Raw genomic sequence first — 16,647 nt, forward strand, 5'->3', positions numbered from 1 at the left:
CTTGAGTGTTGTCGGAATTACTTTTAAGTAAAAAGGTATAATTACTTAAAGTGTAGAGTCGTCATAAGTACCATTAACTTTGATGCTCTCGGGTTTTATTCTCACAGCGGATATTTGTATTTGTATAAAATGTTTTTCCGGTCTTTTTGTTTGCTCCTTTGATTGTCTCAACTGGCACTGACCTTCGAAAATTAATTTATTTAATAATTTAATAATAATAATGTTTACAAAATATATTTCCAAACTTAGGTTAAGTCATTTACAATGAAATAAAAATATAAATAAAATTAATATAAAAAAAAGAAAATTAAAGATTATATATAAAATTCTCGTATCACAATATCAGTTAAAATATTCCTCCGGAACGGCTGGACCTATTTTTATGAAATTTTGTATGCATATCGAGTAGTTCTGAGAATTGGCCAACATCTATTTTTTATACTCCTAAGTTATAAGGGGGGAGGGGTATTGAGGGGTTAATAACATATATTGCAAAACAACGTTTGTGGGGTCAGTTAGTTATAAATATATTTTTTTTTGCCAAATCACAATGAAAATCGATGGATTAAGCTTCACTCTACTCCTACAACATACAACAATAGAATAGGCATAGGACAATATTGCACAAACTCCTTTAAGCACAGGTTACTATTAATCTTAATTTTTGAGATTTTTCGTAAATCACTTACTCGAATTATAACTGTTATTAATACCTTAACCTACAATTTAATATAAATTTAATGCAATTTATTATACTAACAGAGTTATGGCTTTGATAACATAACTTTCCCGAAGTACCTGGAGCCAAACAAGACTATATATCTTCGAGGCCTCTCGAATGTTCCGAGGAACAGATGTACAGTCCTGCGCAAACTTGTTAATTGAATTGCCAACTTGGAAACGTGTGTTTCCTTAAGCTGTCTACCGTTCATGATAATTGGACAAATTACTACTGTATTGTACTTTGATAAGATACGTGATTAATATTACGTTGAATGTATCGATAGAAAATTTAATGGATGAAGTTATCCCGTAGACGGATCGTTATGTTATCTTTTTTTTTTGTTTTTTTTTTTATGTCACTAGGTCGGCAAACAAGCGTACGGCTCACCTGATGGTAAGCGATTACCATAGCTTATAGACAGCTGCAACACCAGAAGCATCGCAAGCGCGTTGCCGACCCAATCCCCAATCCCCCCAGGAGCTCTGGTCACCTTACTCACCAACAGGAACACAATATTGCTTGAAAACAGTATTATTTTGCTGTGATCTTCTGTAAGGTCGAGGTACTACCCCAGTCAGGGTGCTCCATATTTTGAGCAGGAAATTCCTGCTGTGCCCTACCTACCTCAGTATCTATGTGTGTAACCACTACACACATGAAAAGAGATTAAATAACAAATTTATCTTTTTTAAATTAAACACCATAGAGTATTATAATTAACTATGCAGTTATTTGACGTCGCGTTGGCGCAACGGTTACAGCCATGGATTGTACCTGTTGCGCTGGCGGTTGCGGGTTCGATTCCCGCACATGACAAACATTTATATTGGCCATACAGGTGTTTGCCGTGGTCTGAGTGTTTGTTTAGTCCTTGTGGGTCTCCCCACCGTGCCTCGAAGAGCACGTTAAGCCGTCGGTCCCTGTTGTTATCATGTACACCTGATAGCGATCGTTACTCATAGTAGGGAATATATCCGCCATCCCGAATTGAAGCAGCGTGGAGGATTAAGCTCTGATCCTTCTCCTACATGGGGTAAAGAGGCCTATGCCCAGGAGTGAGATATTACAGGTTACCCCGCAAACGTTGTTTTACCATATATGATATTAACCACATTTCATCTCCCCCCCTTGTAACTCTATCGTTTTGATTCTCAGATCTACCTGACATGCACATAAACTTTCATAAAAATCGATCCAGCCGTATGATAGTATGGAGGAGTGTGGTAACTAGTGTTGCGACACGAGAATTTTGTATATAAGATTACTTAACACACCATAAAATGGCACCCGTGGGCGCTTTATGGACGAAGGTGGCCCGCACAGGGCGGGCCCATCATCGGGGCGTCGCGGTAGCATGCGAAAGCGATCCCGTGGCGCCCCGCTATGACGATGAGGGCACCGCTGGGTTTTAGAGGGTAGTCTGGGTTGGCCAGGAGTCCCACAGTTCCGATGGCCTCGTCGGTTGGGTGCGTAGAAGCATTTTCCAGTGAAAAAAAAAAACATAACATGGCACTGCATACTTGTTTTCTGAACACTCGGTATAAGAGATATAAGTTAATTGGTGGATCAATTGTAAGGTGTAAAATTTTGATCATATACTACATAGTTACGAATAGTATGAATAAAAAATGAAAAAAAAAACAAGTTGTAAAGTTGTTTTTTTTTTGTTAGAATATCTAAACATCAGATACGAATGCAATTGAAAATTATTAGGCTTACATTAGACAACTTATTTATGGATTAGAGGTCATGGAAGATCAGAGTGTAGACCAGTGAAGTCAATATTCATAAACCTTCATCTTGTTTTTTCTATCCTTATTACATTAAAGGCAAAATATGTTGCTCTACTTAATAAAGACTCGTAAAATAAAATAAAGAATTTGAAGAACAAAGTTTGAAACTATGTTTTAAAGCAAAGTTTTTCGAGATTTATTTAGAACGAATATTGAAAAATTGTTTAGCAATAAAATACTAACGGATTTGCATATTTTTGATTGTACATGTTGCGCTGGCGGTTGCGGGTTTGATCCCCGCACATGACAAACATTTGTATTGGCCATACAGGTGTTTGCCGTGGTCTGGGTGTTTGTGTAGTCCTTGTGGGTCTCCCCGCCGTGCCTCGGAGAGCACGTTAAGCCGTCGGTCCCGGTTGTTATCATGTAATCCTGATAGCGATCGTTACTCATAGTAGGAAATATATCCGCCAACCCGCATTGGAGCAGCGTGGTGGATTAAGCTCTGATCCTGCTCCTACATGGGGAAAGAGGCCTATGCCTAGTAGTGGGATATTACAGGCTGAAACGTAACGTACGAGTACGAAAAGAATATCTTTTGTATTTCTTTAAGTTTAATTAAATTTACTGGCTGAATTGACAAACTTTGTCCTATTTTTCAAAGTTTATACTTCATTTGGCGCGTTAGAGAAAAATTATAAGAGTAAATTTTGCGTTGCTCTTTTTGTTGCAATCATCCTGTAATAATTATTTACTATCAGATGAACCATTCACTTATTTGCTACCCTAGTATGAAAAAGGTTATTAATACGTGCTTGAGTTAACACTGTATAAGCGTCATCTATACTAAAGTTATTAAAATAAAAGTGTGTGTGTCAGCTCCGACGCGCGACTGGAGTTTACTCCTTCAGATCGACTGTCTAAATAGGCATAAAATGGCTTACTAGTCTAAGAAAAAGATGAATACCATATCAAATGGTAAATAAACAAATCAAATAAAGCCGTATATCGGTACCCTATTGGGTTCCAATAGATGGCGTTACGAGAAACGTAACGAGGTCATTTTTTCAATAGATTTTACTTCTCATATTTTTTCATACCGGGGGCCTTATATGAAAATTGATTCTTAAGGAGCGAAACTCCTATAAAAGAAACAATAAGGAATAATAATCTTACCACTAACTTGTAAACGACTACATGCTATTTGACTACGAGAGTCATACCAGTATAAATAAACATGAAGTAAAGCGAGCTCTATACAAAAGAAACTCGATAAGTAGCCAAGTGGGATATCAGGATGATGATAAAACTTTTTATATTGACTGTACTAGTTTAACGACACTTTTGGTGCGTATTCAAAATTCATACCGAATTCACAAGAGATACATTTTGAGTATAGGTTACTTATACAAATATTTAGAACTATATTCAAGTTGGAAAAGTTTCGATATGTTCGGAGATAATGTAAGAAAAGGGAGACATATAAATTGGTAATTTGTAACTATTTTTCATAGAACCAATGGTATGAACTTCTCTTGCTATAGGAATTTGGTCTTTTTTGAATAATCTCTTGACTGCGTAGTCTTTTAGTCATTTAATTTTTTTACTTGTTATAAACATTTTTCTGAAGACTATTTAAAAAAAAATCTAGAAAAAAGTATAAACAAAACTAAATACACAATATATTACGAAATGAGACGAAACTTCTGTAGTCTAAATGATATATTATGTACTAGCAGTTGCCCGCGGCTTCGATCGCGTTGAAATTGATAATGTTTACAAAGAAGAATACTTTCAGACTTATTTGAACTCGAATATCACACATATATATTAAATTATTTTCTTAATTTTTTTAACATTCTTATTATACCTAAACTAAATATTATTTATTTGATATGCTACGAAACATTTTAACATCACACTTTTAAATAATAAAAAAAAAAACAGAACCATACTTTTAGCATAAAAACGCAGGACCTAGTTAAAGTACTGGAATCTTGTTAAAGAAAATGCTATGGGCGTCTCAACTATCTCTTAGGTACAAGTTTTAAGTAAAGAACGTTCTGGTTGTTTTATAAAATCAGCTTTCTACATAAATTTCTAACAATAATGATTTATATTTCTTTAATTTATCATTTAAATATAGAGTTTTATCTTCTTTGATTATTAAAATCTGTTAAAATAGTGAATTAGTCGTTTGTGTGTCTTCACAATTTAAGACTTGTTTGTTCGTCATAAAACACAAGATTGTAGTTTTATAATCGCATAAACAATACAATTTAGTCAACAATAGTGTGAAGAACACGTTTGTAAGAAAAAAAAAACCTATAATCAAAAAGCGAATTATTTAACGTGTATGGTATGTGATATTATTCTTATTTTTAACCGACTTCCAAAAAAGGAGGAGGTTCTCAATTCGACTGTTTTTTTTAAATGTATGTTACATCAGAACTTTTGACCGGGTAGACCGATTTCGACAAATTTTATTTTAATTGAAAGGTGGTGTGTGTCAATTGGTTCCATTTAAATTTATTTGAGATCTAAGAACTACTTTTCAAGTTATATCTAAATAATGCGTTTTTACTTGACGCTTTTTTCGTCGACCTACGTTGTATTATACCGCATAACTTTCTACTGAATGTACCGATTTTGATAATTCTTTTTTTGTTGGAAAGGGGATATTCTTACTTTGGTACCATGATAAAGAAACCAGGATCTGATGATGGGATCCTAGAGAAATTGAGGGAAACTCTCGAAAATCCACAATAACTTTTTATTGGCAGTACCGATTTTGATAATTTTTAATTTAATCGAAAGCTGATGTTTATCATGTGGTCACATATAAATTTTACCGAGATCTGATAACTACTTTTTGAGTAATCTTTGATAACGCGTAGTTGCTTGACTATTTTTTCGTCGATCTACGTTGTATTACTTGTCGATGTAGTTGAAGTCGGTTTTTTTTTCGTTTGCGAGCAAACACAATTATTTTATGTAAATCTCCTCGAATGCGCGTATTACGAAGCTACTACAGATTAACAATCAAATGTTAAAAGTAATTTTCTGGATGCAGTGGACGACGTCCAGAGTCGCTAAGAACCAGAATTATCAGAGACTTCTATGAATGAATTTATCAATTACATAACTACTATAAGGTATGTAAAGTTATTATTATAAGTATATTAACCAATAAGTAATATTTAATTACATTACTCGTTATTGTAATGAGTAATTGAAATATTATAATTAAAAATAACGATTACCTTGTTTTTGTATGTTCCAATATTCTATTGTATATTTTTCATGCATTTTTGCACATTAACATTTTTCATTTTTCGTGCATTTTTACACATTAACATTTATCACATCAGGTTTTATCATTTAACAGTTTAATTATGTTATATACATTCTATTTATTACGAGTATATGTAATAGGTATATGTGTTATATTTAATACAATTACGTAATGACGAGATTCTAAATCAGTGTATAATTACTATGTACAAGGAAGACTAAATCACAATATATCCGTACGTAATTTAAAAATACATAACAAATAAAACCTTTTTTCATCAGATTATTAAAGTACATTAGGTAATATTTCTAAAAACACAAAATTTCTTGTAAGTATCTGCCATGGCTCATTTCGAATAAGTTAAGATTTTATAATAAAATACTTTTGTATAAATAAAATGGAGAAAAATGTTAATTATTTTTATTCTCAAGATGATATCTAAAGTAGATGCTCCTTGTCAGGGATTTATTGTTAGGAACCAACTTGAGAGTAAGTAAAAAACACTTCAGCGCTACTTTTATTACTGTTTAAAGAGACAGGAGCGAGCGTCCGCTTCTATTTTATTGCTAACCTTAGATCAAAAAATACGAGAGAACGGAAAAGTTTTGTGAATATATGTACGTTTTATATATTAAAATACTCCTTTAATTACACTTTACGGACAATTATAAAAACCATTACTGTATAAATTAACTTTGTATGAGTTCACGTCATAGGCCTCCACAAGTTCGCGCCGAAAATGGCGTGAACTCATATGATCTGCTCATAGTGACCACGATTATGATGTAGGCGGGTTGGTAACCGCAGGGCTAGCTTTGTCGCACCGAAGACGCGTATAAGTTATATTAGCAAAACTTATCATAAGTAATATAACCATAACCATACCATTAACAATGGTTTTATGAGTCACAGACGCATATCATAGGTGTAAATGGTTTCTTTGCAAGCTTAAGGGCTTTCTATGTTAGACGACAAAAGATATGTGTATCATATACAGAATTTAACTGGACTGATAAAAGATGAAAAGCAAATTCAAGTAAAAGAATAGTTGTAATACAAAAGGTGACATTATTGAAAAATGACGCAAAATTTTCGTATAAAATCCAAATTTTTAAAATATTACTAGCGGATCCGGCAGACGTTTTCCTACAACAACATACATCGTGACACGAAATTTATATGTATATAGATATCACAAATACCAAACAATATTTAATTTTGATTACATCAAAGTAGAAGTAATCTGTCTCATAATTTGTATTAACAAATATTGATATGTTCTAGATTAATTATTTAGTTTCAATATTTCATTTTAGTCTAATTATATCTTTAAGATAGATGTCAGTTTGATGATAATTTATCTTCGATATTCGAAAAGTGATTAAGCAGATGGTAATTAGGAAGTTATAGATTAGAAGTGTGAACGCAGAGTAAGTTTAATAAGATAATCTGTGAAAGCACTAAATCTATTTTGAATAGCCATATATACCATTTTGATTATACACGATTTACTGCATTTTGACAGTCGCGATATTTCGGTGACGTTGCATTCGCCCTAATCACGGCTAAGTCTTAATACCAAACTGACACTAACTATTTTAGTTTTAGTCTAAATTTGTCCACTAGCGTTTTGAAATGCAGCATCAAGCGATGGCGAATTTCATTGAAATTATTTTAATAAGTAAATATGTGTATATATTTTAACGTGTCTTATTGAAATCAATAGCATAAAGTCCAATCGCATTATACCTGTAAATGCACATCTCCGAACTGAAACCATTTCTATTGTGACATTAAATCAGTTGAAATGTTAGAACTGTGACTGTGTTTCTATTGTTTGTGTTTCCTACCTTCCTATTCAATACCGTACTGTCTTCCTGAGCCCATTCAGTATGCATTAGAATTATTAAGACTCATCCAAGTCGAATATTGGAAATCGTGATGCCATTTATGTTTAGCATTTATAGAATATTGGACTGTTAAATATTTAGTATTTATCTATAATATCTATATTAATATATATAAAAGCGAAAGGTCACTCACTCATCACGAAATCTCCGAAACTATAACACCTACAAACTTGAAATTTGGCAGGTAGGCTCCTTATAGGACGTAGACATCCGCTAAGAACGGATTTTACGAAACTCAACCCCTAAGGGGGTAAAACGGGGGTTGCAAGTTTGTATGAAAGTCCTATGTTTTTGAAGTAGGAGACTTGAAATTTAAAATATATGCTCTATAGATGATGAAAAGGTGTCCAAATAATGTATCTTTAGAAAGCAACTCCCTTTTGGGGTTAAAACGGGGGATGGTAGATTGATTCACTCATCACGAAATCTCCGGAACTATAACAGCTACAAACTTGAAATTTAGCAGGTTGGTTCCTTATAAGACGTAAACATCCGCTAAGAACCGATTTTACAAAACTCGACCCCTAAGGGGATAAAACGGGGGTTGGAAGTTTGTATGAAAGTCCTATGTTTTTGAAGTAAGAGACTTGAAATTTAAAATGTACGCTTTTTAGATGGTGAGAAGGTGTCCAAATCATGTATCTTTAGAAAGCAACTCCCTATTGGGGTTAAAACGGGGGATGGTAGATTGATTCTATCATCACGAAATCTCCGGAACTATAACAGCTACAAACTTGAAATTTAGCAGGTTGGTTCCTTATAAGACGTAGATATCCGTTAAGAACCGATTTTACGAAACTCGACCCCTAAGGGGATAAAACGGGGGTTGGAAGTTTGTATGAAAGTCCTATGTTTTTTAAGTAAGAGACTTGAAATTTAAAATGTACGCTTTTCAGATGATGAGAAGGTATCCAAATAATGTATCTTTACAAATAAACTCCCTTTTGGGGTTAAAACGGGGGATGGTAGATTGACTCCCTCATCACGATATCTCCGAAACTATAACAGCTACAAAGTTGAAATTTGGCAGGTAGGTTCCTTATAGAGCGTAGACATCCGCTAAAAACTGATTTTACGAACATCGCTCCCTAAGGGGATAAAACGGGGGTCGGAATTTGTATGAAAGTCTTATGTTTTTGAAGTAAGAGACTTGAAATTTAAAATATATGCTCTATAGATGATGAGAAGGTGTCCAAATAATGCATCGTAATCTATATATATAAAAGAGAAAGGTCACTAGCTCACTCATCACGAGAACTCAAAAACCGCTGGATGGTCTATCCATCCAGGTTGGTCAAAGATAAAATTTGGCAGGGAGGTAGATTAAAGTTAGCAGACGTCCGCTAAGAACGGATTTTACGATATTCCACCGCTAAGGGGGTTTCATTGGGGTTGATAGTTTGTATGAAACATATACAGCCTGAAAATAAAACTAAAAATGTTGTGTATAGAAAGGTTTTATAAAAATAATTATTAAATTATACCAAATTGTGCCTTTTAAAAAGTATTAAAATTAATTTAAAAGTAAACTGAGTACAGTTTGATAAGCATTTCAAGTGACGAAATAAAAAAATAATTTGCGTTAAACATCTTAATAGTAATGCATATCTTCATAAACAAACGGACGTAGTCGCGGGCAACAGTTAGTGTATTATAAAACAAAGTCCCCAAAAGTGTATGTGATCGATTCGTTCAAAATCTACTGAACGGATTTCATGCGGTTTCACCATTGAAGAGAGGGCTCCACCATTGGCAAGAGGAAGGTTTATGGAACGGCTAAGCCGATTTTGAGGAGAGTTTCACTGGTAGTTTGCCGGGAAAACTTTGTTACACACTAATTTCAACGCGGGCGAAGCCGCGGGCACAGCTAGTATTATATATAAATACTAAATATTTAACTTAAATACTGTGCCCGCGACTTCGTCCGCGCGCAATTCAACAACAAAGTATTGTTCAGTTCGCAGAGTAATAAAATAAATAAATTTCTAAAATAAAAGTAGTTTAAGTTACTCCTTATTATATCAGCTATCTGCCAGTCAAAGTCCTGTAATAATCGGCCCAGCCGTTTCAGAGATTAGCCGGAACAAATAGCAACAGACAGACAAAAAAATGTTATTTCAGTATATGTACCGTGTATCATCCGTATGCATTTAGTAAAAAGCGGTTATTTTAATATTACAAACAGAACTCCATACAATAATGTTATTATTTACATTTAAATTATTATTTTTAAAAATTCTCCCTGTTTATACATTTAAAAAGGGAATAATAATCATAATAAATTAGTTATTTTTTTCTTGACTTCATTTGATTTCAATGAATATTTTAGAAGATATCATAATTTTAAATTAACTCTGCAACGAATTAATGAGTACAAAAATGAAAAGGATTTTATTACTTTATAGGATCATATCACCAGGTATATGAAAAAAATACTTCATCAACAAAGCAATTTTATGAAAATAAAGTTTGTCATTTAATTGGGATGCATAATTTAGTATATATGTAATGTAAAATCAAATGAAGAGGCCGCGTCGCGACGCGCGAGTTAGTCTAAAAATATTTTAGTAAATTTTTACCCTGAAATTAACGCAAATGAAACTGTGGTAATGATATTTTGTGGTCTTGGTACTTTCTGAACAAAAAGCCTTAAAAAAACCCTAGAGCCTGAAAATAAAAACATTATATCATTACATTATACCCGAAGAAATTGAAATCATACTGAATTAAACAAATATATTCTACACATCGATTACTATATATTTTATTTTCAATAAAAATTGTATACTACTTGTTGTTCATTTTAGAATTTATAAAACTTTAAATTCCATCTAAGAGCAATATGTGTAGTATAGTGGTATTTATGCCATTTCTTTATTTTTCGTCATTTTATATAAACATTATCCCAGAATTGGAAAAAAACAAATAATTGATAATTACATTATATTTTTTTAACATTCAATTTAATTGAAGTCACACCATAAATACAAAATAAATATCAGTCTTAACAAGGAAACCTTTTAGTTCACAATATTGACTTTAACCTGTTCTAACATTTTAGATTTCGTTCTATTTATTTTTTTATACTTTGGGTTAGCTTTGACCGATCTGCGGACGCTACTTCTGGTCATAACTCGGTCGAATATTTCTTCACTTGTGTCTTCGCTTCCGTCGTCAGAGAAATGATTGTTCATACTATCGTTAATTTTCTTAGGTCTTAATATTACAGGTTCTATAGTTTCATCAGAGAATAAGGCATCCTCAGATCGCCTGTCGTCATCACTGGTAGCCTTTTCGTTACTGTCTTGTCCAATATGTATGATTTCTTTACATGGTGCTTCTAAGATTTTCTTTTTTTCCTCCTTCTTCTTTGGTCCATCTCTATTACTTGGTTTATATTTCATGGGAGAAAAGTCTACTCTTCTAAGAAAACTAATGGGGTCAGCAAATCGTCTGCTATATTTTCTAGTCGCCTTTGCTTCTGTTTTAGTCTGTTCAGATTTATGTGTGCTAAGCAATTCTTCATTTTCCATAGCAACACCAGAGTCAGAATTCGATTCGACTTGTATTATTATTTCAGGTACGTCGAATTGCTCTTTATGTTTTAATTTCTGCTTAAGTTCTTCTATTATTACCTGTTGCTTTTGAATTATATCATCCTTATGTTCCAATTGTTTTTTAACAGATTCGGTTTTGAGAGCAAGATTTAGTTCGTACTTTTGAAGTTCACAAGACAAATATTCAAGTTCTTTTTTCCTATTTAATTCAAGTTTTTTTATTATGTCAGCTTGCTTTATATTCGCATCCCGTAATTTTGTAATTTCTTGTTTATGTATAAGTTTGATAAATTTTATCCTATTAATAGCATCTTGCAGGGTTGTTGGCTGATCAACATCTTCCGTACTGCTACTATTTGACATTTTTATCTTTTCAAGGTCTGAAACAAAAGAAACATTTTTATTATTTTATATTTTAAGTTGAAAACTATTACACCAAAATCAGTTCATAGAATCATATAGTTAAGTTCTACTGATAACGACGATATATAGTTTTGCTAGAAAAAAAAAATTGTGAACTATATGCAGTATTAATTTTCACAAGCTAGAATTTATGGCGTACTCTGTAAAAGGCGAGAAATAATCGAAGACGCTTAATTTGGTGATACAAAAATCTTTTGATAATATGAGTATTCCTACATCCTTTCTTAGTTGTAGACACGATAACTTGATCTCAGTATTTTATCAGTTACGTTGCCTATAGAGATTAGCAACAATACAAGGGCCTATTTATGCTTTACTTCACGTGACCATATTATGTGCCAGAAAAGTAGAAGTAGTTTAACTTTATTGATTTTATGTATGTAAAGCTTAAAGGGTTTTTTTAAGGTATTTTTGAAAGTTTAAGTGTAACAGCCCTGAATAAGCTCAGTGTAATGACTCATCCTGCATTAATTGTTATAAAAAAATCAACTGAATATACAAAACCCGAATACTGAATTTTATAATTGAATTTATCAATGCTACAGATGTTTATATCGACGTGACAGTACATTCACATCGATATTATAATAGATCATTGTTCGTTGTACAGACGACCTTTCAAAACAGCTGATATTTTTGTTTCATTCACCATTGTGACTTGACAAGGTTATTTTGTGTCACAAAACTATATTTTAAATGCCACATGCTTCAAATACATTGAATATTTTAATCAAAATATACATCCGTGAAATATATATTTTTCATATTTTGCCTAAAGGGCTAAAGAGATAGAGAAATAGATATAAAGTGAGGAAGAGAGATAGAATTGAAGAGAAGATAGTGTTGAGAATCACGAAAATCAAATTACATACTAAGGGTTACTTAATAAATAAAATAACAATTAAACAAGATTGCTTTTTAGTTATCAGTAATATAGAAGAACGTGACAAACATTGTTTATTTGGAAGTGATTATTACAGGATCAACCGATTTGAAAAATTACCCCTTAAAATGAAACAAGTTTTTTGGATGACCAATGTTTCGGATACTTTACAGCAACCTAATTCACGGGAGGGCTGACTATGGTTGCTGCAATTAGTTTATTATAATGAGTGAAATTTGCGTAAATATTAGAAAACAATATACGAAAGCCTGCTTATTGACGATTGATAAAAATGCAACTTAATAAAGAAAAGTGTAATAAGATATAAATGTTAACAAAGATAATATCGCGTGAGTCGTCTTGTATTAAAAGAAATTGATAAATTGAACTTTTGTCGAAAAGTCATTATTCTTTAGTGATAGTTACTTTAATACATAGAGTTATTTCAGGACTACAATACAGACAACTGAGTTTGGAGCTCTTTGTATCAATCTTTTGTAACAGATTATTGATTTATGTACGATAATAATTTATTAAGTTTTAACAAAAAAGATGTCTGGCGAACTGAACAAAACGTTATTGACTAATTTATTACTCATTGTCAAAAATGACTACATATAATTATTTTATTTTAGTTTTTATTATATTATATTATTTTATTTTTATAATACATACATATATTTTTAGGAAAGTAGGTAAACTTCAAATTATTTTAGAAATAAGTATAAATAAACGAATAAACGTTTACACTGGAGGATTGCGATGAAGAGTTTGAGTTGAAATGAGAGTTTGAAATTGTATACTCTAGGATTTGAATCCTGTATCCGGGAGTCCTGAAGTATACACAGCACAACCACCATGAACATCTGTAGGTCTATAGGAATTTTTGTTATGTACGAAGATAGAACCTACCATTACTAGCGCATTACACAGTTGCTGTGGTAAACGAGCCAATGGGTCGTTAATATCTATTATAATACACTTTTCAAAGAGTTCTTATGGCCGAAAATCTGCTCCTGTTATATTATTCTCATAGATATACAAAATCTTATACTAATAAACGGAGAGTCATTTTTTTCCGGTTAAACTGCGAAAACCATTGAACCGATTGGAATAATACTTATATCATAAGATGCAGCGTGTTTCGAAGAGGGTTTTAATATATAATATGTTGGTGATTAGGGGAGAAGTGGCATGAAAGAGCCAGTTTACTAAACAGAGCAAAGAAATATACTTTTAATGAAAAAAATAACGATATTTTTTTGTCAAACTATTATTTATTTAATAAAGTATGTCATTTCATACGAAAAAACCTTAAAAACAATACAAAAGTCAGTGCTGTATTCATTTAAAAAAAATGTGTCTTTTGGCTGTTTCATAACTATTCGGTATTGAAAGAGCCACCAAAAGTTATGAATGAGCCAGTCAGTATTATAAAGTGTAATTGTGAAAATTATGCGGAATAATAATTATTGTCCTATAAAAAAAAACGACAATTCTAACAAATTCTTTTTATTATAAACTAATGACTTTAAAAAAATAATAATTCTATCAGTCATTTTAAGTCATTAATCTTAAAATATTATTTAGTCATAACTATTATAATATAAATAATCTTAATATGTTAGGGGCGGATTATTTTTCATTAATAACAATCTCAAAAATTTAACAAACAAAAAAATAATATCTTCTATCAAAAACAACATCGTTAAATCTTTAACAAGTTCAAAAAAAAATATTGCTCACTTTGAGCTTTAAAGTGTTAACTATGAATTTGCTTAACTTTGAGATTCAGACTTTTTAGGAACTTTAGAATATAATGTCATTTTCTTAAAATTAGAAACATGTCTTGCAAAAGAAGTTAAATTTCCCTTTAATGCCACAGGATTCGTGAGCTCAACCAGAACAAACTTTAACTTAAACCAATCTTCATCACTGTTTTCATATGTTTTGTGACAAAGTACGCAATCATCACTATTTTTCTTTGTTTTGGAGTTTGTTTTTTTTCGAACAATCTTTTTTTTTACTTCAGCCAATACGATAGAGTCAGACGAATCAGAGTCACCTTGCAGTACGGAATTTTCTTGATTTATTGTTGATTTTGTATTAATGGTTTTTATGGACTGTTTAGTAGTCAGTTTCTTAATATTTTTTGTTTTCTTTACATTATCCTCTTTCTCTTCAAATTTTTTATTTTCGGGTGTGTCAGTTACGATGGCAGACGACATTTTTCTGTTATTGCTTGTCGTGTTTTATCGTGGCCCCACTTTAGAAAATGGTCTTATCATTTTCGGTGATATAATTTGTTGCCTTGAAGTACTCGGCATCGCAACCGTAGGAATAGAGGTTAAATGGAGAGATGGTCTGATATTCTGGTCTGTTACCTCATTTTCTTCGTGAGCTTCAGGTGGTTTTGTAAATTTCAAATGCAGGGTTATGAATGAGCCGGTTACGAAAGAGCCAGCTCTTTTATGGCCCATTCACCTGGCTCTTTCACAACTTATTCTTAAAAAAAATATAACCTTCAAAATAATAACAATATCAAAACTTTTGCGACTCAGTTGTTACGCAGCTGCAAAGCCAAATATATCCACAAACTCAGTCTACAATCCATGTACCTATATTTTTTTACAATAAAATATCAAAAAACATCTTAAATGAAGTAAAATACTTACTTTTTAGTGTCAAAAACTTTAACTCAATGCACCGGCGTCCGTTGATACCGGTGAACTGTCAAATGTTTGTAGGTGACGGGGAATCAGTGCAGCCACTTAAAAATAAAATCACCAAGCAAATCCATTCCTAAACTACCGAAATAATAGAAGTGGCTCTTTCAAAACCTGGCTCTTTCATGCCACTTCTCCCCTACTTGTCGTGTAAAAAATATGGATGGACAGATGTCGCTAGTATTATATAACTTGACAATGTTTCATAATATGTATGTAATTGTTAAAATATTCTATAAACTCATCCACGGACTAACAGATGTGAAAGATACAAAAGACTTGACATTTTTTACAATATTAGGTATAAAGAAAAAATATTACAGGTAAAGATTTTTTTACTTTGCTTTTGTTAAACAACGTTAACAAACGCAAAGTAAAAAAAAATATTAGTTACAGATAAAATGGAATATTTCTTTTTTTTTTAATTAAACCAAAAATACGTTTAATAAATTTTTAGATTTCTCCGGAATTCAAGTACACAATTATTAAGATTAATACGTAAGGATATTTCTTTATAAAGACATTTTTCCTTGTGAACTAAGTAAAAAATAATAATTATTATATTGAAAAAGAAACATGATAAAATTATATATTCTAAGATTGGTATTAACCATCATTTGTTCTAAAATTGTCAAAATAATATGATAAAAGCCATGACGTCTAAAAATTAACCATTTTTACTGTCGTACTTAATTTTCTATTTTCAAACCAAATAGTGATAAATATACATAACACATACACGTGTGTATTACACATGTAAATAGAATAAATAGAGTATTAAAAAAATATGTGATTAAAAACACATGTTCTTCTAATAATAAATAACCAAAACAATATTTACCTAAATTCAACGACCTCGGAACAGGACACGCAACACAAAAATATGCAACAAACACAATACCCCACTTGTCTCGTCGAACGTCGAACACTGACTGTTCGAAAACAATAAATTGCTAAGAAAACTAATTGATTCCCTTCTTACACTATGACAAATGCACATTGCTGTCCACTAACAACTTGCTTAAACATTATTGTCCTTATGCCGTTGACATACGATCAAGCGAAAGTTTCACAGCTTACCTGCTGAGTCACGACCAGTCTACCTGCGTTCCTCGGTGAGCCCACCAAACAAGCTGGACCAGTTTATAAATAGTTTGTGGGAGAGAAGGCACCGTAGGTCCTAATACCAATGCACTTAGAACCTTGTTAAAATAATTTACCAAACAATTGCTTGGGATTTCTTCGAAAATTACTGTTAGACGTTGAAACGACAAAGTGAACATAGCGCTTGTAAACCGCATTTCGGAACAATCTGAATTGTCTGTGAATTCTGTTTCAAAAGATCTTTACTGTCTTGAATAATGGGTTAAAGGCAGAGGAAGATGGGAGATAGGGA

General features: G+C 32.1%; 1 protein-coding gene across 1 annotated transcript; it reads right to left on the bottom strand.

The window, feature by feature from the left end:
* Positions 1-10,591: 10,591 nt before the first annotated feature.
* Positions 10,592-16,181, bottom strand: LOC123658341. The gene is made up of 2 exons (XM_045593775.1): positions 16,093-16,181; positions 10,592-11,599 (listed from the first exon to the last, which is right to left on the bottom strand). The coding sequence occupies exon 2, from the start codon at positions 11,580-11,582 to the stop codon at positions 10,683-10,685; it is 900 nt and encodes a 299-aa protein (XP_045449731.1). The 5' UTR covers positions 11,583-11,599; positions 16,093-16,181; the 3' UTR covers positions 10,592-10,682.
* Between the last annotated feature and the right edge of the window lie 466 nt (positions 16,182-16,647).

Source organism: Melitaea cinxia, chromosome 12 (assembly GCF_905220565.1).
Source record: "Melitaea cinxia chromosome 12, ilMelCinx1.1, whole genome shotgun sequence".
Taxonomy (NCBI): domain Eukaryota; kingdom Metazoa; phylum Arthropoda; class Insecta; order Lepidoptera; family Nymphalidae; genus Melitaea; species Melitaea cinxia.

Coding starts and splice junctions, on each gene's coding strand:
- LOC123658341 (XM_045593775.1), bottom strand. CDS start 11,582: ATGTCAAATAGTAGCAGTACGGAAGATGTTGATCAGCCAACAACCCTG.